Here is a 25,858-nt window from a genome sequence, read left to right as displayed (position 1 = left end):
GCAGGCTACCTTACCCAGTTCCAGCAGCAATATAAAGAACCTTACACTGTCTGATGAGGCCTTGGATTTCTGGTGTGAAGTTGGGGTTGTGTGATTTTCTGTTGCCTCTAGGGATGTATCTCTTGTCTGCGTTTTGTATGATTGTATTAAAAGTGTGCACAGCATTGTTTATGTTTGTGATTGGTGTACTGTTAAGTGTTTCAAAATGTTGTTCTGTCTCTTCAGTAAAAGCTTCCCAGTTAGCTCTCTTGTAATTGGTGTATGTGTGTCTGTGGCCAACTGGGGTGCATCTTCTTTTGGTGGTGATGATGATTGGAAGGTGGTCAGAACCAAGGGTTCCGACCACTCTCCATGATGTTGTTGGGGTTAGGCAGGGGGAGCAGAAGGTGATATCAGGAGAGGAGGGAGTGTATAGGGATTGGTGTGGGATATGTGTATGATTATGTGTGTTGTTCATGATAGTCAATGAGTCAAACTGAGTCTGTATATCAAGCCCTCTGTCTGTGTCAGGGTTGTTGACATACCAGGCAGATGACTTGGCGTTGAAGTCACCACCCATGATCAGGTTGGGGATACACTCAACACATGGTTCATCACAAACAGGCTCAAAATAGCTCCAACCAAATCTACAACAACACTTCTCACCAACTGGACAAAAGAACACAAATACATACCTCATCTCTACATCAACAACACTCTAATACCACACACAAACACACCGAAAATTCTTGGTGTAACATACGATACATCCATGTCTTTCAAACAACACATCACAAACATAAAAAACAAATGCACACCTAGACTTAACACACTTAAGTCAATCGCTGGAACAACATTTGGACAAAACAAAGAAACTAATACAACAATATACAAACAATGCATATGCTCAGTGATGAATTATGCGAGTCCTGCATGGGCTCCTAATCTCAGTGAGACACACCACAACACCCTTCAAATCATACAAAACAAAGCCCTAAAAACAATTACAGGCTGCACAAATACAACACCTACAGACCATTTACACCATGAAACAAAAGTCCTCAAAGTCAAGGACCACCTCGACATGAGAGGCACACAAACACTTGCCGCAGCCACCACAAGCACATCACACTCGCTACACTACATAGCAGAACACCCACACACACCAAGAAACATTAAAACATCACCCAAAGACCTGTATCACACACAGATACTCTCTTCTCTTCCTCCACAACCACCAAATACCAGCCTCTGGAAACATATTCATAATCATATCACACACCGCTCCATTAACACACTGCTGCATGCCAGACCCCCTGATATCCACCCTTCTGAATCCTTTCTCCCACGAAAGGACAGAGTCCACCTGGCCAGACTGCGGTGCGACCACCACCCAGCACTTCTAAGCTACCAGAAGAGGCTGGATGACCGCATTGTGAACAGCTGCCCAGGATGTAACACTTCACCCCATACCATACAACACATAATGGAAGACTGCATTATACACAATCATGCATGCAAACAAGACAACATACACTCTATAAAGGATTTGTGGAAAAACCCAGTTTCGGCTGTGGCCTTCCTTGGGGAGACGGGACTGCTCGGACAGACAGTCTAGGGAACGACAACAACAACAATAACAACCTTACACTGTATCCCACCATACCCCTGAAGACAGTCGTAAGACTAGGACTGAAACGCCAGGTAACCTCCCTCCCTGAGTCTGTTGTTTATGCTTCCCCCTTTGAATATATATATATATATACATACATACATACATGGGTTCACATGAGTTTTACTCACAGGTAATTACATCGGACTGCATTAGACAGTATCTGATGCTCTTCAATGCACTCTGGAGAGCCAAACGTATGGAATGGATCCTTTCAGGAACATGGAAGAAGCAAGCTGCCACTGCCAAGATATGCCGAGATTTACCAGGTTGATTTTTCAAGATTTTTTTAAATGCAGTTGATAAATGGAGAAAGTGCTATATCATAACAATTTAGAAATAATGACATTCACCCATTCTCTTCCCCAAGAACATGGACATACAGAACTCCTCCTATCCTTCCTTTGGATACCACTACATAGTCCATGAATGTCTTATCTGCCACCTTTCCATCCACCACCCTTTCACATGTATATTTATGCTTGACTCTTCATAAACACTGCTTGCTATCATCAGTGCCCTTTCTAGACACATTTCCAACATCATCTCTCCTCTATGATTTTTACTCGGCACTCCAAAATTCCCTACTACTCCATCTATTGGCTCATCCCCTACTCTAGCATTGAGATCCCCCAAAACTCTCTAAGCACTCATTTAGATCTATCCAAAAAGCCTCCCTTTCCATTTCATTCTTCTCACTACCAGTATCATATGTACTTACAAAAATCCACATGTCCCATCCTAGTTTCATCTTCTTCTTCCACATTAACCTTGAAGCTACTACTCCACTCCATGTGTTTTACTATCTCATCTCTCATCAGCAGAACTGCTCCTTCCCTCCCCTGCCCCTTCATCTCTCCCAACACCCTTCTCATCACACTCTCAAACTCAAAATTGCCCCTCCCTTCCAACTTAGTTTCATTTAACACTAACTCATCCATCTTCTTTCTCATTAACATACTGCCTATCTCTTCCCTTTTACTCTTATTTGTTTCACAACCACACACACATTTGATGACTAAAATTTTATGGTTTCTGGTTGGAGCTCTCCCAGACCTTTGACATCTCATAGGATAAGCATACAGAGAGCAGGATTCTCAGTCCTATCATGGTCTCATTTTGTTGCCTTTTACAACTTCCATGATAAGGCATGACTTTTTTTATTCATTGGGTTGTGGGTCCACCTATGTTAGACCCCCCAAAAAAAAATCTGTTTCATATTTCTGCTGAACTGCTGACTAGTGCTGGTATAATGATCAAAGTAAAAGAAAAAAACACTGTGCGCCTACTGTTTGTACAAAACATGCAAAGCTTGGTATTTACCTAGTTGTATCTTATGAGAAGGGGAGCTACGCTCATGTCCCATCTGCATCTCACCATATCGTATTTGCTCTTAAATTCATTTAGGAATGGATGCGAAGAGGAGACTGTATGAAGGAGTGATTGTGCCAACAGCACTGTATGGGGCAGAAACGTGGAACATAAGAGAAGAAGAGAGAAGGAGTTTGAATGTGTTTGAGATGAGGTGTCTGAGAAGTATGGTGGGGGTTACTAGGCTAGATAGAGTGAGAAATGAGGTGAGGAGGAGAACAGGGGTGAAAAAGGAGCTGGGAGATAGGGTTGATGAAAGAATATTGGGATGGTTTGGACACAGGGAAAGAATGAGTGAAGAAAGACTAGTAAAAGAGGTATGGAAGGCAGATGTGGAGGGAGTGAACATGAGGGGACGTCTTAGGATGAGGTGGATGGATGGGGTGAAGGGGGCTTTGGGGAAGAGGGGAATGTCTGTTGATGAAGGAAGGGAGAGGACGGAAGACAGAGGTGAGTGGAGAATGGTTGTATATGGATGATGTTGTGGAATGGGTTGGGTGAGGTAGTATGTGTAAGCAAATTTTGACGCAGCCCGAAGGGATTTCTCCCCGTCCTCTCCTTATATGCAAGGGGGGACGGAGAGGGGGGGTCGCCGATTAAATGAAGCGGCCTTGCTGTGGATGTGCTGTGTCTTGCGACACTGCTTCTGACCCAGGGCGGTGGGCAAGGTGCAGGGATGACCCGTCATCCAGGAGGTGCTCAGATGAGAGGGAGGGTGGGAGAGGTGTGGAGTGTATTTAGGGATGAAATGGGTGGGAGTGTTTTTATGCCTTTCCCTTTTTGGCTACCTCCCTTGAAAGGGGGAAAAAGCCTTGGTATATGTATGTATGTATGTATTGTTTCATCTAGTATGTTCCATACATTCACCAATTTTCTTTCTATGTCCTCTTGTGTTTCTCTTTTCCCAAATTAGTAAGTCATCTCCATCAAGGACTTATACACCTCTCATAATTCTGTAGATGGTCAACAAGTCACCCCTTTCTCTTCTTTGTTCCAGAGTCAATTGTTGTAGTTTTGACAATGTTTCTTCATATGACATTTTTGATAGTGTTGGTACATAAAGTAGCTTGTGTGCTCATCAGCTTGGCCAGTGAGAAGGTATGAAAAAATATATATATATATATAGATATATATATATATATATATATATATATATATATATATATATATATATATATATATATATATATATATATATATATATATATATATATATATTTTTTTTTTTTCGCCCTCCAACCTAAGGGGAAGGATCCATGGTGCCTGTAACCCAATGAATGAAAGTCTGTCCTAATCATGGCAGAATCTCAGTGCTAGAGTAGGATATAAGTTGATATTGTAGTATGATGGTGTGGGGTGTCAGGTAAGAACTATGGTGAAGAGATGTCAGAAATTTGTTTAGATGGGTATTTGATGATAGCAAACAATGTTTAACGAGAAAGACAAATGTAAATATATGTTGGAAAGGGTGGTTGAGGGAGTGTGGAAAAGTATAAGAAACCTTGTATTGTTATTCATCTCTTCTCTAGCCTTGTTAGAGCTCTGTCATTTTATGCCAGGAACCTTACCACTTAAATCTTTCAGTCATGTCAAACTGTCTTTTCTGTAGAATTTTTTTTTTTTTTTTTTTTTATACAAAATTCTATGATTTAATGTTTGTATTTTTTATTGATTAAATTTTATTTATTTATTTATTTTACAGAAATGAATGGGATATTACACAGTGTTCAGCTGCTTACAAATGAAATGGTGCATCTTATTCAACAAATGGCATACTACATGACATTTGAGGTCCTTGAATGTTCCTGGCATAACCTTATGACCAGACTGAAATCAGCCCAAAGTCTCGATGATGTTATTGCAGCTCATGAGAAGTTCCTGAAGACAATATTGGCAGGAGCTCTTCTGGATGCACAATCTCAAGTATGTGAATGATGGAATGTGTAGCTATGTGTGTGTGTAGCCTTCTGTTTTTGTATTACTTATTTTGTTATGTGTAATGACTTCCTGTGCTGTGTTATGTGAATGTGGTCTGTGCTAGAATTGAAAATTATACAAGGGGTCCCTGATCTAATATAAGGTTTTTGTAATGTGAATCATTAATCAGTGGGATTATTTTCCCTATTTAAATTTTGAGATAAGGTGGTTCATGACACCACAAATATCACCTTATATTACTAAGTGTAGAAGTACAGTACAGAAATGCATTCTGTCTTAGGGAAGTGCTGAAATCATCACATCTTTCTCTTTCAGCCATGTGTTATTTCTTTTATTTTTATGCCATGGTATGAAGTGCACAATGGAAGTAGGAACATGTCATATTAGTATCAACCTAGAGTGAGAAATGAAGAGAATGGGTAGAAAGGGAGCATGCATATAGGACAGATGAGAGATTATTGGAATGATTTGGACATACTGAAAGGAGTGAGGGAAGACAATCAAAAAAGAGTGTAGGAGGAAGAGGTGATGGAATGAACTTAACCTTTTCAATGAGTCAAATATTCACACACACATCAGGTTGCCCAATGGACGACAATGTATCACAATACGTGCATTACAAAATATAAAGTTACTGCTGTTATACTTATTCTCTTTCACCCTGAATAAGTACAACATCACAAAAAACATGATCAAGCCTGTTCACAGAATATGGAAGTCAGCAACATCTACAAAATAAATATTTGAGTCGACACCGGCTTCCTTATATGACCACTTGTGGCTCATGACACATATATAGGCGTCATCATATTAAATAGGTTAATGGGATGACCAAAAATGAGATGGATGGATGGATTGAAAGGGGCTTTATGCAAGAGGGGAATGTCTGTATAGTAGGGGAGATGACAGGGGATTTTGATGCAGCCTGAAGGGATTTCTCACCTTTATTTTTTTGCATAAGGGGATGAGGAGGGAGGGTTGCTGTATAAATGGAGCAGCCTTGCTATGGATGTGCTGTGTCTTGGTGCATTAGCTCTGATCTGGGCAGTGTTCAGGAGACATGGATGACCCTTCATGAAGAGCTAAGATACAAGGGAAACAGGTGGTGGATAGGAGTGGAATGGGTTAGAGTGGGTGCCTTTGATGTGGCAACCTCCCTAATAAGGGGGAAAAAACCCTTGCTAAATAGATAGTTTTCTTGTCATTTGCTAGTACAGGTATATGCGGGGGGTTCCGTTCCGCGGACCCCCGCATATAACGAATTCGCATATATCGAACTATTGAACCTATGGGAAAAAGGGGGATACGTTCTCAATTCGGATTGATTGATTTTTTTTTTTTTTTTTTTTTACTGCATCTCATATATGTTTACATACATTTTAGCATGTAGGTATTAACCTCGGGAAAAGACGCTACCGTAAACATCACTTATTTCGCCAAGTGTATTTTCTTCAGCTGTTTGAAAAATCAGTCTGTTTACAATTCACATTTCAGACTGCTTGCTACGCTTAAAGGTCAGATATCAACAGATATACCATTCGCTAAAAATCATCGTATTGCTCGAAAAAGTACTTTTTAAAAGCATACAAATAAAGTTTTTACCTATTACAGAAGAATTTATTCAGAAAATTCACTTTTAATTGCGCCTCGCATACCACTTTTCCGAAGTCTAGATATTCAGAATAACAATATTATTTGTTTGGCAACTGTGACGTCACGAACGCGGAATTCCCCGAACCTTTCACGAAGCGCACGGGCGGAATGTTTCGAATAGCAGACGACGCAATGAAATGAAGACAAAACTGTTTTTTGCCAAATTTGATAAGATGTAGATGGTGGAATTATATAGAATACTGTCAGTATGTTTTTTGATGTACATTAAACTGTAAATACAAAAAGTTATGGAAGTCTTGATATCTATCAAGACTTCCATAACTTTTTGTATTTACAGTTTAATGTACATCAAAAAACATACTGACAGTATTCTATATAATTCCACCATCTACATCTTATCAAATTTGGCAAAAAACAGTTTTGTCTTCATTTCATTGCGTCGTCTGCTATTCGAAACATTCCGCCCGTGCGCTTCGTGAAAGGTTCGGGGAATTCCGCGTTCGTGACGTCACAGTTGCCAAACAAACAATATTGTTATTCTGAATAGCTAGACTTCGGAAAAGTGGTATGCGAGGCGCAATTAAAAGTGAATTTTCTGAATAAATTCTTCTGTAATAGGTAAAAACTTTATTTGTATGCTTTTAAAAAGTACTTTTTCGATGATTTTTAGTGAATGGTATATCTGTTGACATCTGACCTTTAAACTGACTGTTGATGTGCTCTGGAGATACACAGGCAGGCTTACTGCTTAGAGTTTATCCAGTGCAGAGAATAAACGATAATTCTTGCAGAGAGTGAAAATTGACGAAATTAATTGGGGCAGTAATAAGTATCAAAAATTAATTTGTTTGTGAAAAAAATAATTAATTTGTGTATCAAAAAAGCTTAATTACCTGCAGAAAGACAATGGTTTGGCCTATGAAACAGGAAGGATGCCTAAGACGATGCCGTCTGTACAGCTGCCGGTGTTGTTGTTGTGATAACGCCGCAGTGATGCCAGCTCTACCTAGCTGATGCAGCCAGTGTTACCACACGGCTTTATGCGCACCAACTTCAAATATATAATAGGTATTTTGAAAAAAATAATCGGCCACGACTATTTTTATCTATTTATTTTTTTTAGGTCAAATCGCATATCTTCGAATATATCCCCGCACATATCGAAAAGTGGTGCAAATTCTTGAATCGCATATACGCAAATTCTCATATATCGAAGTCGCATATATTGAGAACTACCTGTAGTTACTTTTTTATTTTCACTTGGTACGAAAACGACATTTAAAAAGAAAATTAAGGCATAAGAGGGTCTAGGAGTTTTCCAACCAGTACCCAAAGGTTTGGGTCTTTTAATGTGCGTGGATGTGGTACAGATGAGAATAAAAGGTAAGAGATATGCAGTCTGTGAAGAGAAAGATGGATGTGTTGGCACTGAGTAAAACTAAGTTGAGAGGGAGGGGCAAGTGTGAGTTTGGGAGTGTAGTTGGGAGGTTCTCAGGAGTGAAGAGAGGATGAGGGAAAGAAGGGGTGGCCATACCAGTAAGTGAAGAGATAGGTAAGCGTGTAGTGGAGTGGAAGGAGGTTTCTTCAAGGTTAATGTGGATGAAGGTGAAGCTGGGAAAGGAGATGTGGGTTTTTGTAAGTGCATATGGGCCCGGTAGTGAAAAGAGTGTAGAGGAAAGGGAGGCATTTTAGATGAATTTAAATGCGTGCATAGGGGGATTAAGGAGAAATGTCAGTGTAGCTGTATTGTGAGACCTTAATGCTAGGGTATGAAATGAACCAATATAGACAGAGTGGTTGGGAAGTTTGGAGTTCCAGGAAAGAATCATAGTGGAGAGTTGATGGTGGAGATGTGTATAGAGAGTTGATGATAGCAAATACAGTGTTTAGGAAGAAAGTCAAACATAAGTACACATGGGAGAGGGTAGTGGATGGAAGGGTGGTAGAGTATTAATGGACTATATAGTCATGACCAGGAGTAAAGTAGGAAGAGTTAAGGATGTACATGTTCTAAGGGGAGAGAGTGGGGGAATATCAGATTATTTTTTGGTGGAAGGTAAGATTGAGAGTGGAGGATAGATGGAGAAATAGGAAAAGAACAGAAGGTAGGGAGGTACTTAGAGTGAATTGCTTAAATGAGAAAGAAAAGGAGAAGTACAAGAAGAAGCTGAGAGAAGAGTGGGAGGGCATGAAGGATAGAGTAGAACTAAGAGTGGAGGAGGAATGGGGATGGTTCAAGGAAGGAGTTACAAGGTGTGCAAAGATGGTGTGTGGAACAGGGAGGAAATAGAAGGAAGGGCAGTGAATGACGGGATGAAGCAAAGAAGGTTGTAGAAGAGAAGAAGCGAGCTTTCATAGATTGGTTACAAAATAGGACAAGAGAATCATATGAGAGGTACAAAGAAAAAAAAAAGGGAAGCATAAGATAAAGGAGGCAAAGAGGAGAGCAGATGTGAATGAAATGGGGTAAGAGTATGACAAAAAATTTTGAAAGGAATAAAAAAAATGTTTTGGAAAGAAATTAAGAGAGGAAGAGGAGGCAAATCAAGTAGAGAAGAAAAGGTAAAAGGTGCAAATGGAGAGATGATAATGAAAGAGAAGGCAGTAAGAGGAAGATGGGCAGAGTATTTTAGAGAGTTGCTAAATGTGAAGGAGGATAGGGAGGAAAAGGGAGTTGGAGTGGGAAGTGCTAAGAAAATGAGTGATGAGTGAGGAAAATGGAGGAGAAATAAAGAAAGATGAAGTAAGGGGAGTTGTTAAGATGATGAGAGCAGGTAAGGCACCTGGGTTGGATGGATGCCATGCAGAATGTCTGAAGAAAGGAGGTACAGTGATGGTGGACTGGTTGGTGAGGTTCTTTAATGGTTGTTTAACCTCTTCACTATGGGGCACATCGCACATCTGGCAGCATTAGCTGCCCAACGTGCGATGTTGCATCATAATAATCCCATTATAAAAAATAAAGTCAGTGCTCAATCATTTGTTCTCTTTCACCCGTGTATTTTGATAACCATAGAAAATTGATGAAGCCAGTTTAGAGAGAATGGAAATTACATAGGTATGACTACACTAAATATAATCAAGATGCCGACGTCGGCATCATTGAGTACCCACTTGCTCCTCATGCCGCCTACATAGGCGTCACCGTATGGAAGTGGTTAAGAGAGGGTAGAGTGCCAGAGGATTGGAGGAGTCCCTGTATAGTTCCACTTTACAAGGGAAAAAGGGACAAGTGTGAGTGTAGTAGTTTCAGAGGGATCAGCTTGTTAAATGTAATTGGAAAGGCTTATGGGAGGATCTTGATTGAGAGGATTAGAAGAGGAACAGATAGAGTAATTGGTGAAGAGTAGTATGGGTTTAGGATTGGTAGGGGTTGTGCAGATCAGATTTTTGTTCTAAGACATATATGTGAGAAAGCTATAGGAAAAGGTAAGGATCTTTTTTGGGCTTTTATGGATCTGGAAAAGGCTTATAACAGGGTAGACAGGAAGGCATTGTGGGATGTATTGCAGATATATGGGATAGGAGGAAAGCTGTTAAGAGCAATCAAGAGTTTTAACTAGAGTAGTAGAGTGTTTACCCGTCTGGGGTATTGGCTGCATGTTATTGTGGCAAAGTAGCATGCAGTTGATACTTTAGGGTCTATATGGGGTGCCCCTACGGACCAGAGCCACACATCATTTTGTCTATGATAGAGGAAAACTCTGTTCATAGAGAAATGATGACGCTTTTATATTACAACTGTCCTTCCGTTATGCTGTCCCTCAACCCTTGTTGCTGTCCTGTACCATTTCTCTGAGTATTCCTTTTCTGTTTTCGCCGACCCTGTGGTGGGGGAAGAGAATGCTACCACCCGTCCCTACGACAAAAAAGGGACGGGGGATGGGATTAGGATTCCTGCTACCTATAGCCCCGAAAGGGGACATTCCTAAAAACAAAAGAAAAGGCATAAGAAGGTCTGGGAGTTTTCCAACCAGTACCCTAATGTTTGGGCCTTTTAATGTGCGTGGATGTGGTACAGATGAGAGTAAGAGGGAAGAGATTGGCAGTATGTTTGTTAGAAGAAAGATGGATGTGCTGGCTTTGAGTGAAACTAAAATGAAAGGAAAGGGCAACTGTGAGTTTGGGAGGTACTCAGGAGTGAAGAGGGGACGAGGGAGAGAAAGGGTGGCTATACTAGTAAGTGAAGAGATAAGTAAGCGGGTAGTGGAGTGGAAGGAAGTTCCATCAAGATTGATGTGGATGAAGGTGAAGCTGGGAAAGGAGATGTGGGTTTTTGTAAGTGCGTATGGGCCTGGTAGTGAGAAGAACGTAGAGGAAAGGGAGGCATTCTCGTTAGATATAAATGAATGGATAGAGGGATTAGGGACAAATGTCAATGTACAGGTAGTCCTCACTTTACGCGCTAGATGCGTTCCAAAAGGCAGCGCGTAATGTGAATTTCGCGTAATGTGAGGAATTAAACTCACTACTTTGCTGTTACAAGTGTTTCCAATACCATAATCCTTCCTGCAGCTGAGCCACGAGCTAAGCATATAACCTCTGACCTGCCTTGTTGTTGTTGATTTACCACCACATATGGGATCACGGGTTAATTGGCCTTTACGCCTTGATAAGTAGCGTCCCTCTGCTGATCTGCACGCTGTTGTTGTTGTTGTAGCGGCAGCTTATTGCGATTCAAGGATGAATAAATTTCTTTCAAGTTTTTTTCTACATTCATTTTTATTTTACTTTTATGAAAATAAAATTACCCTTGGACAATGAAAAAAATCATGGGTCAGGAAACCATCCCGCAAGCTGAGATGTTGCTCTCACACGTTTCCATACTGACAACAACACAACACTCACCGCTCGCTGTGTACTATTGTAGATTCCTAACTAGTCTTCACCCCCTGACGTGTCACTGCGCGCTATATCGGACTCGGTGTGTGTGTGTGATGTTTGTGGTGAGGCAGGGGCGGCAGGGTCATCGGGAGCGTCCATCTCCGATTCGGTGCCTGTCTCCGATTCGCTGGTTAGCTGACTTGGTGTGCGTTGTCGGAAGAAGTTTGTGATCGGCTGTTGTTTTGTCTTTTGTTGTTTTTCTTTTAACATAGCATTATAGCAAGCCATGGTAAACAAGAACACTGATGATTTGATGAACACAGAGATGCTGACACAACGAAGCGTTAGTAAACAATGAGCTTGGTGGCGAGAGGGATGCGGAGGCTGGAATCAGCTAGCGTCACCTAGCGGCTGCCTTACGGAACTAAATCGCAGCCCGCGTATTTTAACTTTCCGGATTTCGCGTTACTCTGAGGAATTTGTGTAATGTGAGGAATACCCCCTAGTTTTGGACACCGCTTTAATGTGAAATCGCGTAATGTGAACCCGCGTAAAACGAGGATTACCTGTAGTTGTATTGGGAGACCTAAATGCTAGGGTAGGAAATGAACCAATTGACGGAGTGATTGGAAAGTATGGAGTTCAAAGCAAAAATCGCAGTGGAGAATCGATGGTGAAAATGTGTCTTGAAAGAGAGTTGATGATAGCTAATACAGTATTTAAGAAGAAAGTCAAGCATAAGTACACATGGGAGAGAGTGGTGGATGGAAGGGTGGCAGATAGAGTGTTAATGGACTATATAGTGGTGACCAGGAGTATGGTAGGAAGAGTTAAGGATGTACATGTCCTAAGGGGAGAGAGCAGGGGAATATCAGATCATTTTCTGGTGGAAGATAAAATGAGTGGAGAATAGGTGGAGAAAGAGGAAAAGGACAGAAGGTAGGGAGGTACTTAGAGAGAACTGCTTAAATGAGGAAAAAAAGGAGAGTGGGCTTAAGAAGAAACTGAAAGAGGAGTGGGAGGGAGTGAAGGATAGAGTAGAACTAGGAGGGGAGGAGGAATGGGGATGGTTCAAGGAGGGAGTCATAAGGTGTACAAAGATGGTGTGTGAAACAAGGAGGGCGGGAGGAAAAAGAAGGAAGGGTAGTGAGTGGTGGGATGAGGAAGCAAAGAAATGTGTAGAAGAAAAGAAGCAGGCATTCATAGATTGGCTGCAAATTAGGACGAGGGAATTGTATGAGAGGTACAAAATAAAGAGAAAGGAAGCAAAGAGGAGAGTAGATGTGAAATGGGGTAAGAGTATGACAATATTTTGAAAGCAATAAAAAGATGTTTTGGAAGGAAATTAAAAAAGAAAAAGAAGGCAAATCAAGTAGAGAGGAAAAGGTAAAAGGTGCAGATGGAGAGATGATAATGGAAGAGAAGGCAGTGAGAGGAAGGTGGGCAGAGTATTTTAGGGAGTTGCTAAATGTGAAGGAGGATAGGGAGGAAAATGTAGTTGCAGTGGGAAGTGCTAAGAAAATGAGAGTGATGAGTGAGGAAAATGGAGGAGAAATAGGGAAGGATGAAGTGAAAGCAGCTGTTAAGATGAGAGCAGGTAAGGCACCTGGTCTGGATGGATGCCATGCAGAATGCCTGAAGAAAGGAGGTACAATGATGGTGGACTGGCTGGTGAGGTTGTTTAATGTTTGTTTGAGAGAGGGTAGAGGGCCGGAGGACTGGAGGAGTGCCTGTATAGTTCCACTTTACAAGGGAAAGGGGGACAAGTGTGAATGTAGTAGTTTCAGAGGGATCAGCTTGTTAAGTGTAGTTGGGAAGGCTTATGGGAGGGTCTTGATTTAGAGGATTAGGAGAGGAACAGAGGGAGTAATTGGTGAGGAACAGTGCTGGTTTAGGACAGGTAGGGGTTGTGTAGATCAGATCTTTGTGGTAAGACAGATATGTGAGAAAGCTATAGGAAAAGGTAAGGATGTTTTTTGGGCTTTTATGGATCAGGAAAAGAGCTAATGACAGGGTAGATAGGAAGGCACTGTGGGAGGTACTACAGATATATGGGATAGGAGGAAAGCTGTTAAGAGTAGTCAAGAGTTTTTACGAGAGTAGTAGAGCTTGTGTTAGGATTAGAAATGGAGAGAGTGAATGGTTTGAGGTAAAGTTGGGACTTCATTAGGGATGTGGTATGTCACCCTGGCTGTTCAATCTTTACATGGATGGGGTGGTGCGAGAGGTGAATGCAAGGGTAGTGGGTCAGGGGTTGGAGATGATTAAAGAAAATGGAGAAAAGTGGGAGGTGACCCAGCTGTTGTTTGCTGATGACACTGTGCTTGTAGCAGGATCAGAGGAGGGATTGAGGAAGTTAGTGACACAGTTTGAAAGGTGTGTGAAAGAAGGAAGGTGAAGATAAATGTGGGTAAAAGTAAGGTGATGAGATGTACAAGGGGAGAGAGTGACAGCAGGCTGGAGGTGAGCATTAAGGGTGAAAGACTGGAGGAAGTGGATAGTTTTAGATATTTGGGTGCAAATGTGACAGGAAAGGGAGGAGTGGGGGTGGAGGTATAATGTAGATTGAGAGAAGCGAGTAAATGCCTTGGTGAATTGAAAAGTGTAATGAGAAATAGACATCTGGGAATGGATGCTAAGAGGAGGTTGTATGAAGGAGTGATTGTACCAACAGCATTGTACGGGGCAGAAACATGGAACATGAGAGAGGAAGATAGAAGGAGTTTAAATGTGTTTGAGATGAAATGTCTGAGAAGTATGATGGGGGTTACTAGGTTAGAGTAAGAAATGAGGAGGTGAGGAGGAGAACAGGGGTGGAAAGGGAACTGGGAGATAGGGTTGATGAAAGGGTATTAGGATGGTTTGGACACATGAAAAGAATGAGTGAAGAAAGATTAGTAAAAGAAATATGGAAGGCAGAGGTGGAAGGAGTGAATATGAGGGGGGGTCCTAGGATGAGATGGATGGATGGGGCGAAAGGGGCATTACAAAAGAGAGGAATATCTGTGGAAGATGGACGGGAGAGGACAGAAGATAGGGGTGAATGGAGAGGGGTTGTGTATAGATGATGCTATGATGCATGAGGGGGAGTGGGTGGGGGGTGGGGAGGTATGTGTGAGAAGAAAATTGATGCAGCCCAAAGGGATTTTTCCCCGTCTTCTCCTTTTCTGCATGAGGGGACAGAGAGGGGGGGTCGCCAAATTTATGAAGCGGCCTTGCTGTGGATGCGCTGTGTCTTGCGACACTGCTTCTGACCCAGGACAGTGGACAGAATGCAGGGATGACCCATCATCCAGGAGGTGCCAAGATAAGAGGGAGGGAGGAGGGTGGAGGGGAGTGGAATATATAGGAAATGGAATGGGTGGCAGTGGTTTCTATGCCTTTTTCTTTTTGGCTACCCCCCAGGTAGGGGGAAAAAGCCTTTGGTATATGTATATATGTATAGTAGAGTGTTTCTTTTTAGGAATGTCCCCTTTCGGGGCTACAGGTAGTAGGACTCCTAATCCCATCCCCATCCCGTTTTTTGTTGCCTTTTACGACACAAGTGGTAAGAACTTGGTGGTAGCATTCTCTTCCCCCACCACAGGGTCGGCAAAAACAGAAAATGAATACTCAGAGAAATGGTACAGGACAGCAACAAGGGGTTGGGGGACAGCATAACAGAGGGACAGTTGTAGTATAAAAGTGTCATCATTTCTCTATGAACAGAGTTTTCCTCTATCATAGACAATATGGTGTGTGGCTCTAGTCCGTAGGGGCGCTTCATATAGACCCTAAAGTATCAACTGCATGCTACTTTGCCACGATAACATGCAGCCAATACCCCAGACGGGGAAGTATGATAGGGGTTACTAGGCTAGATAGAGTGAGAAATGAGGAACATAAGAACATAACATAAGAATAAAGGAGACTGCAAAAGACCATAAGGCCTACACTAGGCAGCTCCGTTTCCATCACCACCTGTCATCCCCATCCATAAAGTTGTCTAATCGTTTTTTAAAACAACTGATAGTTTCAGCGCTTACTACATGATTACTAAGTTTATTCCATTCATCGACCACCCTATTAGTAAACCAATTCTTGCCTATTTCCTTCTTAAATCTAAATTTGTCCAGTTTATACCCATTACTGAGAGTCCTGCCCTGTTGTTTTATTTTGATGACCTTGTTTGCATCACCCTTGTTATAGCCTTTGATCCACTTGAACACTTCTATTAGATCACCCCGCACTCTGCGTCTTTCCAGAGAGTGTAAGTTTAGGTGCCTAAGCCTCTCTTCGTAAGGCAAATTTCTGAGTCCTTGTATCATTTTGGTCATTCTTCTCTGTACTGATTCTAGTGATTTTATGTCCATTCTGTAGGACGGAGACCAAAACTGTACCGCATAGTCAAGGATGGGTCTAACTATCGCTAGAGTTTAATAATTACCTCTGCACTTCTATTCGTTACTGTCCTAGCAATGAAGCCTAATGCTCTGTTTGCTTTATATCTGGCGCTAATGCACTGCTTCCTGGTTTTAAGGTCCGGACTCACCAGAACTCCAAAGTCCCTCTCGCACTCAGATTTTTTTTAAAAACGTGTTATCTAAGTTGTATCTATTTTCGGGGTTGTGTAGCCCTACGTTTAACACGCTACACTTAGAGATATTGAAGCTCATTTGCCATTTCACCTACCATGTTAACAGTTTATTAAGATCATCCTGCAGAATCTGGGCGTTGTCTCCTGACCCAATTAGGCGTCGTATTTTAGTGTCGTCCGCAAACTTACTAACATCACTATTTAACCCATCGTCTAAGTCGTTTATATACATAATGAACAACAAGGGACCCAAAACCGAGCCCTGGGGGACCCCGCTAGTAACTTTGCCCCACCTAGATTTTATTCCATTTATGGTGACCCGCTGTTTTCTGTTCCTAATCCAAGCTCTAATCCATTCTAACACTTTTCCTCCTATGCCATGGGCTTTGATTTTATTTAGTAGTCTCTGGTGTGGCACTTTGTCGAACGCTTTGCTAAAGTCAAGGTAAATAACATTGTAATTTTCATTGTTGTCTGACGCCTTATATACTTTAGTGTAAAAGGATAGAAGATTAGTCACACATGACTTACCCTTGGAGAAACCATGCTGTGAATCACGAATTGAATTATGCCCTTCAATGTGTTCTCTGAGTCTATTTACTATTATTGATTCAAGCATTTTTCCTATAACCGATGTCAAACTGATTGGCCTGTAGTTGCATATAGACGATCTATCTCCCTTCTTAAAAACAGGAACAACGTTTGCCTGCCTCCAAGCAGTTGGAACAGAACCAGTGTCTACCGATTTATTGAATATTTCAGTTAACTGGTCGCAGATTTCAAATTTACACTCTTTAAGCATTCTTGGAAAAATTTCGTCTGGACCTGGAGATTTTGTAGCTTTAAGTCTGTCAATCTATTTGACTACTTCTTCTTTACTAATGCTGATATTAGTTAGACTACTTTCTTCATCCCCTCTGAAAATCGGATGGCAGTCAGGTACTTTATCTAACCACTCATTAGTAAACACCAAGGAGGAGAACAGGGGTGGAAAGGGAACTGGGAGATAGGGTTGATGAAAGGGTATTAGGATGGCTTGGACACATGAAAAGAATGAGTGAAGAAAGATTAGTAAAAGAAGTGTGGAAGGAGTGAATATGAGGGGGCGTCCTAGGATGAGATGGATGGATGGGGTGAATGGGGCATTACAAAAGAGAGGAATGTCTGTGGAGGAAGGATGGGAGAGGACAGAAGATAGGGGTGAATGGAGAGGGGTTGTGTATAGATGATGCTGTAATGCATGAGGGGGAGTGGGTGGGGGACGGTTGGTGAGGAAGTATGTATGAGGGGGTGGGGGATGACGCAGCCCGAAGGGATTTCTCCCCGTCATCTCTTTTCCTGCATGAGAGGATGGAGATGGGGGTTGCCGAAGTTATGAAGCAGCCTTGCTGTGGGTGTGCTGTGTCTTGTGACACTGCTTCTGACCCAGGGTTGTGGACAGGATGCAGGGATGACCCGTCATACAGGAGGTGCCAAGATAAGAGGGAGGGTGGAGGGGAGTGGAATATATAGGAAATGGAACAGGTGGGAGTGGTTTCTATGACTTTTTCTTTTTGGCTACCCCCCAGGTAGGGGGAAAAAGCCTTTGGTATATGTATGTATGTATAGTAGAGTGTTTCTTTTTAGGAATGTCCCCTTTCGGGGCTACAGGTAGTAGGACTCCTAATCCCATCCCCGTCCCGTTTTTTGTTGCCTTTTACGACACAAGTGGTAAGAACTTGGTGGTAGCATTCTCTTCCCCCACCACAGGGTCGGCGAAAACAGAAAATGAATACTCAGAGAAATGGTACAGGACAGCAACAAGGGGTTGGGGGACAGCATAACAGAGGGACAGTTGTAGTATAAAAGTGTCATCATTTCTCTATGAACAGAGTTTTCCTCTATCATAGACAAAATGATGTGTGGCTCTGGTCCATAGGGGCACCTCATATAGACCCTAAAGTATCAACTGCATGCTACTTTGCCACGATAACATGCAGCCAATACCCCAGACGGGGAAGTATGATAGGGGTTACTAGGCTAGATAGAGTGAGAAATGAGGAGGTGAGGAGGAGAATGGGTGGAAAGGGAACTGGGAGATAGGGTTGATGAAAGGGTATTAGGATGGTTTGGACACATGAAAAGAATGAGTGAAGAAAGCTTAGTAAAAGAAGTGTGGAAGGCAGAGGTGTAAGGAGTGAATATGAGGGGGCGTCCTAGAATGAGATGGATGGGGTGAAAGGGGCATTCCAAAAGAGAGGAATGTCTGTGGAGGAAGGATGGGAGAGGACAGAAGATAGGGGTGAATGGAGAGGGGTTGTGTATAGATGATGCTGTAATGCATGAGGGGGAGTGGGTAGGGTATGGTTGGTGAGGAAGTATGTATGAGGGGGAGGGGGGAGAATGACGCAGCCCGAAGGGATTTCTCCCTGTCTTCTCCTTTCCTGCATGAGGGGATGGAGAGGGGCTCGCCGAAGTTATGAAGCAGCCTTGCTGTGTGTGTGCTGTGTCTTGCGACACTGCTTCTGACCCAGAGTAGTGGACAGGATGCAGGGATGACCCGTCATCCAGGAGGTGCCAAGATAAGAGGGAGGGTGGAGGGGAGTGGAATATATAGGAAATGGAATGAGTGGGAGTGTTTTTTAAGCATTTGGTATATGTATGTATGTATGTAGTAGAGTGTTGAGAAAAAATGTATGAGAAAAATTTGATGCAGCCCAAAGGGATTTTTCCCCGTCTTTTCCTTTCCTGCATGAGGGGACAGAGAGGGGGGTCATCGAATTTATGAAGCAGCCATGCTGTGGATGTGCTGTGTCTTGCGACACTGCTTCTGACCCAGGGCAGTGGACAGTATGCAGGGATGACCCGTCATCCTGGACGTGCAAAGATAGGAGGGTGGAGGGGAGTGGAATATATGGGAAATGAAATGGGTGGGAGTGATTTCTATGCCTTTTTCTTTTTGGCTACCCCCCCATGTAAAGGGGAAAAAGCCTTTGGTATATGTATGTAGTAGAGTGTTAGGATTAGAAATGGAGAAAGCGAGTGGTTTGAGGTAAAGGTGGGACTTCATCAGGGATGCGTTATATCGCCCTGGCTGTTCAATTTATACATGGATGGGGTGGTGCAAGAGGTAGTGGGTCAGGGATTGGAAATGTTTAAAGAAAATGGAGAAAAGTGGGAGTTAAGCCAATTGTTATTTGCTGACGACACTGCACTTGTAGCAGGATCAGAGGAGGGATTGAGGAAGTTTGTGACAGTTTGGGAAGGTGTGCAAAAGAAGTTGAAGATAAATGTGGGTAAAAGTAAGGTGATGAGATGTACAAGGGGAGAAAGTGGCAGCAGACTGGAAATGAGTATTAAGGGAGAGAAACTGGAGGAAATGGATAGTTTTAGAAACTTGGGTGTGAATGTGGTGGGAAAGGAAGGAGATGGAGGTAGAATGTAGATTGAGAGAAGCGAGTAATTGCCTTGCTGGATTAAAAAGTGTAATGAGAAATAGACATTTGGGAATGGATGCTAAGAGGAGATTGTATGAAGGAGTGATTGTGCCAACAGCACTGTACGGGGCAGAAACATGGAACATAAGAGAGGAAGAGTTTGAATATGTTTGAGATAAGGTACCTGAGAAGTATGATGGGTTACTAGGCTGGATAGAGTGAGAAATGAGGTGAGGAGGAGAACAGGGATGGAAAGGTAGTTGGGAGATAGGGTTGATGAAAGAGTATTGGAATGGTTTGGACACATGGAAAGAATAAGTGAAGAAAGACTAGTAAAGGAGGTGTGGACGGGGTGAATATGAGTGGTCGACCTAGGATGAGACGGATGGATGGGGTAAAAGGGGCATTGGGAAAGAGGGGAATGTCTGTCAAGGAAGGATGGGAGAGGACAGAAGATGTGGTGAATGGAAAATGGTTGTGTATGGATGACGCTGTGGTACATGGAAGAGAGTGGGTGGGGGATAGGGGTGAGGAAATATGTGTGAGAAATAAATTGACACAGTCTGAAGGTATTTCTCCCCATCCTTTTCTGCATGAGGGGATGGAGGGGGGGGGGTCGCCGATTTAATGAAGCGGCCTTGGTGTGGATGTGCTGTGTCTTGCGACACTGCTTCTGACCCAGGGCAGTGGGCAAGATGCAGGGATGACCTGTCATCCAGGAGGTGCCAAGATATGAGGGTGGATGGGAGTGGAGTATGTTGTGGATGTAATGGGTTGGAGTGTTTTTTATGCCCTGTTATTTAGCTACCTCCCTTGTAAGGGTGAAGAAGCCTTTGGTATATGTATGTATGTAGGAAGAACAAATGCTAATCTTGGTGCTTCCCTTCCATTTATAGGTTAGAGCACTGATATGCTGAAGATGTAGGAAGATGGAGCTCTCTAACATCCATGTAGGAAGACCACCACTAGCACATTCTCTATTAATCACTCTGTTGCCAGAAAAAGGAAATGATTTTATTTAAGGAATAATGTGGGAAAAGGATCAGAACTAAAGGTTTGATGTAACTATATATAGATATGCATGATTACAGGATGTGCGCACCCATCTCCGAACTCTATATGACATGATGCTCAAGTTGGAAGTCCTACAGGAGAGATTGTACACAGCTGTTGTTAATGAGATGGACCTTCGGAGAGCAGCACTTGCTGAGATTGAGGTAATGTATTGACAGTTTATTGAAGCACTCCTTAGATATGATATTACCTTCTTGATTTTTTCTTCAACCTCCCCATCTGGGGTATTGGCTGCATGCAGCTGATACTTTAGGGTCTCTACGTGGCACCCCTATGGACCAGAGTCACATATAATTTTGTCTGTGATAGAGGAAATCTTTATTTATAAATAAATGATGCTACTTTATTATACTGCAATTGTCCCTCTGTTATGCTGTCCCCCCACTCTTAATACTGTCCTGCACCACTTCTCTGAATATACATTTCCTTCTTTTACCAAACCCTGTGGTAGAGGAGAAGGAATACTGCCACTGAATGTTTAACTATAGATCATTGTGGCAGGGTAGATAAAAGAATATAAGAGGAGTATTTTGCTTTTACAAATAGAAAAGCCTTCACACCAGTCCTCTCAATTCCTTGCTTCCATGGCACTCCCATCCTACCTACAAAATCAAAACAAATGACACACAAAAAATGCAACACCACGAAAGAATAAAGTTAACATATTCCCTTCCTTTCAAATTAAAAGTAAAGTTTTCTTGTTAACCAATAAACATAAATTAACTTTTAAATTGAAAGGAAGGGAATATGTTAACTTTTTCCAATTTCCATAGTATATTTTTACAACCTGCTTCAACAGGTCCATATACCTCATGCTCAAACTGTTCACTCTGTAAAAATTGAATTTACTGCCCACTTTTTGGAAGACAATATAGCAACAAAAGATCTCAACATTTCCTTGCTAACAGTGGGAGAATGTGATTGCATTTCTTCCCTTTCCTCAAAGCCTCTGGCAACCAGCCTTGCTTTAATTTTCCTTTTCCCCTCACTGTTCTCCTTTTCTGTTACTACCCATTGAACTGACAATGCTTTTTGACCCATTTCTAGAACTCCCACAAACTCCAAAATCTCTCCAGCTTTGAAGTTCATCTTGTTTGGCTTTTACAAGGTCATGGTTTTCCATATTTTCACAGGCCATTATTAGTAGGTGGCTTAAAAACTGTAATGAGGAATAGACATTTGGGAATGGATGCTAAGAGGAGACTGTATGAAGGAGTGATTGTGCCAACAGCACTGTATGGGGCAGAAACATGGAAAATAAGAAAGGAAGAGAGAAGGAGTTTGAATGTGTTTGAGATGAGGTGTCTGAGAAGTATGATGAGGGTTACTAGGCTAGATAGAGTGAGAAATGAGGAGGTGAGGAGAAGAACAGGGGTGGAAAGGGAGTTAGGAGATAGGGTTGATGAAAGAGTATTAGGATGGTTTGGACACATGGAAAGAATGAGTGAAGAAAGACTAGTAAAAGAGGTATGGAAGGCAGATGTGGAGGGAGTGAACATGAGGGGACGTCCTAGGATGAGGTGGATGGATGGGGTGAAGGGGGCTTTGGGGAGGAAGAACGGGAGAGGACAGAAGACAGGGGTGAATGGAGAATGGTTGTATATGGATGATGTTGTGATGCATGAGGTTGAATGGGGGGGTGAGGTAGTATGTGTGAGCAAAATTTGATGCAGCCCGAAAGGATTTCTCCCCGTCTTCTCCTTTTATGCATGGGGGATGGAGAGGGGGGTCGCCGATTTAATGAAGCGGCCTTGCTGTGGATGTGCTGTGACTTGCGACACTGCCTCTGACCCAGGGCAGTGGACAAGGTGCAGGGATGACCTGTCATCCAGGAGGTGCTATGATAAGAGGGAGGGTGGAGGGGAGTGGAGTGTATTCAGGGATGGAATGGGTGGGAATGATTTTATACCTTTTTCTTTTTGGCTACCTCCCTTGAAAGGGGGAAAAAGCCTTGGTATAAGTATGTATTTATTTCATTGGACTCTTGTATTTCATCTTCTTTTGATACTAATACTGGTACCCACTTTTCCACATCTCTATTCCAGTCAATTGCTGATATGTGCCCATCTTCATATTCAATATTTCTTCAACTATTATATTTCCCTGTTGATTTCCCAGCACAACTGTGCACAGTTACTTTCTTCCATTTATTTGACCCTTTTGATAGTATATTTACTCTGTCCAATATGCGGAATACTTTTTACTACTACACAATCCTCTGATGTGTTCGACTGTGGTAAGATCTTCTTCATTTGTATTGCTACAATCATCATTTTCTACTCTACTTTCTACTGGATTTATGACAGCCTCTATCTCATTCTCTTTAATTCTGGTATTTTCGTTCTCATGTTGATGCCTCACCCTATCAAGTAGAGCACTTCTTCCTTCTTCAATGTCTTTTTTTAAAGTTATATGGTATTTCCTGAACATGTGTTTCATACATACATACATACACCAAGGTTTTTTTCCCCCTTACAAGGGAGGTAGCCAAAAAGGAAAAGGCATAAAATCATTTCCACCATTCCATCCCTGAATACACTCCACACCCTCCCTCTCATCTTAGCACCTCCTGGATGACAGGTCATCCCTGCATCTTGTCCATGCCCTGGGTCAGAAGCAGTGTCGCAAGACACAGCACATCCATAGCAAGGCCGCTTCAATAAATCGGGAAGCCCCCCTCTCCATCCCCCCATGCATAAAAGGAGAAGATGGGGAAAAATCACTTTGGGCTGCGTCAAACTTTGCTCACACACACTACCTCATCCCCCATCCCCCCGCCCATTCCACCTCATGCATCACATCATCATCCATATACAACCATTCTCCATTCACCCCTGTCTTCTGTCCTCTCCCGTCCTTCCTCAACAGACATTCCCCTCTTCCCCAAAGCCCCCTTCACCCCATCCATCCACCTCATCCTAGGACGTCCCCTCATGTTCACTCCCTCCACATCTGCCTTCCACACCTCTTTTACTAGTCTTTCTTCACTCATTCTTTCCATGTGTCCAAACCATCCTAATACTCTTTCATCAACCCTATCTCCCAACTCCCTTTCCACCCCTGTTCTCCTCCTCACCTCCTCATTTCTCACTCTATCCAGCCTAGTACATACATACATATACCAAGGCTTTTTCCCCCTTACCAGGGAGGTAGCCAAAAGGACAAGGCATAAAATCATTCCCACCCATTCCATCCCTGAAAACACTCCACACCCCTCCACCCTCCCTCCCATCTTAGCACCTCCTAGATGACGGGTCATCCCTGCACCCTGTCCACTGCCCTGGGTCAGAAGCAGTGTTGCAGGACACAGCACATCCACAGCAAGGCCGCTTCATTAAATCGGCGACCCCCCACCCCCACCCCCCCTCTCCGTCCCCCCTTATAAAGGAGAGGACGGGGAGAAATCCCTTCGGGCTGCGTCAAAATTTTTGCTCACACACACCACCTCACCCCCCATTCCCCCGTCCATTCCACCTCATGCATCACAACATTTTCCATTTACAACCATTCTCCATTCACCCCTGTCTTCTGTCCTCTCCCGTCCTTCCTCAACAGACATTCCCCTCTTCCCCAAAGCCCCCTTCACCCCATCCATCCATCTCATCCTAGGACGTCCCCTCATGTTCACTCCCTCCACATCTGCCTTCCATACCTCCTTTACTAGTCTTTCTTCACTCATTCTTTCCATGTGTCCAAACCATCCTAATACTCTTTCATCAACCCTATCTCCCAACTCCCTTTCCACCCCTGTTCTCCTCCTCACCTCCTCATTTCTCACTATATCAAGCCTAGTAACCCCCATCATACTTCTCACACACTTCATCTCAAACACATTCAAGTTCCTTCTCTCTTCCTCTCTTATGTTCCATGTTTCTGCTGCATACAGTGCTGTTGGCACAATCACTCCTTCATACAGTCTCCTTAGCATCCATTCCCAAATGTCTATTCCTCATTACACTTTTTAAACCACCAAGGCATTTACTCACTTCTCTCAATCTACATTCTACCTCCACCTTCACTCCACCTATTCCTGCCACATTTGCACCCAAATATCTAAAACTATCCACTTCCTCCAGTTGCTCTCCCTTAATGCTCACTTCCAGATTACTGCCACTTTCATCCCTTGTACATCTCATCACCTTACTTTTACCCACATTTATCTTCAGCTTTCTTCTATCACACACTCTCCCAAACTCTGTCACCAACTGCCTCAATCCCTCGTCCGATCCTGCCACAAGCACAGTGTCGTCCGCAAACAACAGCTGGGTCACCTCCCACTTTTCTCCATTTTCCTTAACCATCTCCAATCCCTGACCCACTACCCTTGCATTCACCTCTCGCACCACCCCATCCATGTATAAGGTGAACAGCCAGGGTGACATAACGCATCCCTGACGAAGTCCCACCTTTACCTCAAACCACTCACTCTCTCCATTTCTAATCCTGACACAAGCTCTACTACTCTCATAAAAACTCTTGACAGCTCCAAGAAGCTTTTCTCCTATCCCATATATTTGCATAACCTCCCACAGTCCCTTTCTATCTACCCTGTCGTAAGCCTTTTCCACATCCATAAAGGCCCAGAAAACATCCTTCCCCTTTCCTACAGCTTTCTCACATATCTGCCTTACCACAAAAATCTGATCTACACAACCTCTACCTGTCCTAAACCCACACTGCTCCTCACCAATTACTCCCTCTGTTCCTCTCCTAATCCTCTCAATCAAGATCCTCCCATAAGCCTTCCCAACTACACTTAACAAGCTAATCCCTCTGAAACTACTACATTCACACTTGTCCCCCTTTCCCTTGTAAAGTGGAACTATACAAGCACTCCTCCAGTTCTCTGGCACTCTACCTTCTCTCCAGCAAACATTAAATAACCTCACCAGCCAGTCCACCATCACTATACCTCCTTTTTTAAGACATTCTGCATGGCATCCATCCATACCAGGTGCCTTACCTGCTTTCATCATCTTAACTGCTGCCTTCACTTCATCCTTCCTTATTTCTCCTCCATTTTCCTCCATTTTCCTCACTCATCACTCTCATTTTCTTAGCCTAGTAACCCCATCATACTTTTCAGATACCTCATCTCAAACACATACTTTTATAACTACAAAGTAATGTTGTAACACATTAGTAAATTTCAACACTCGGATTGTAATGATGTATATTGGGGACAAACAGGTAGAGATTTGCATACCAGGATGCAAGAACACAGAAATTCAGTCAAATATGCACACCAAAATTCCGCTGTCTTCCAACACGTAGACAAGGAAGGCCACCGTATAGATTGGAATGAAGTAAAAATTATTTTAAATTCAAAGTGCAGTTTTAAAAGGAAAATAATAGAATCATCCTTGATTAACAAATTTCCAAATTTCAATATAT

General features: G+C 42.7%; 1 protein-coding gene across 4 annotated transcripts in view; it reads left to right on the top strand.

Moving 5' to 3' along the window:
- Nucleotides 1-25,858, top strand: part of LOC143018981 (gamma-tubulin complex component 3-like) — a 91,217-nt gene that overhangs the window by 50,824 nt on the left and 14,535 nt on the right. For 2 of the 4 annotated variants that reach the window (XM_076174662.1, XM_076174661.1), the window contains exons 13-15: nt 1,785-1,920; nt 4,725-4,945; nt 20,482-20,607. In XM_076174662.1, coding sequence (XP_076030777.1) covers nt 1,785-1,920; nt 4,725-4,945; nt 20,482-20,607 — 483 coding nt within the window. Of the gene's footprint in view, nt 1-1,333; nt 1,673-1,784; nt 1,921-4,724; nt 4,946-20,286; nt 20,341-20,481; nt 20,608-25,858 lie in introns of those variants that run through there. The other 2 variants (XM_076174663.1, XM_076174664.1) reach the window with 2 other exon arrangements.

This window comes from Oratosquilla oratoria, chromosome 36 (genome assembly GCF_046742065.1).
Source record: "Oratosquilla oratoria isolate Oo_2021 chromosome 36, ASM4674206v1, whole genome shotgun sequence".
Lineage (NCBI taxonomy): Eukaryota > Metazoa > Arthropoda > Malacostraca > Stomatopoda > Squillidae > Oratosquilla > Oratosquilla oratoria.
Note: the sequence above shows the minus strand (reverse complement) of the source record. Positions and strands in the feature narration are given on the sequence as shown.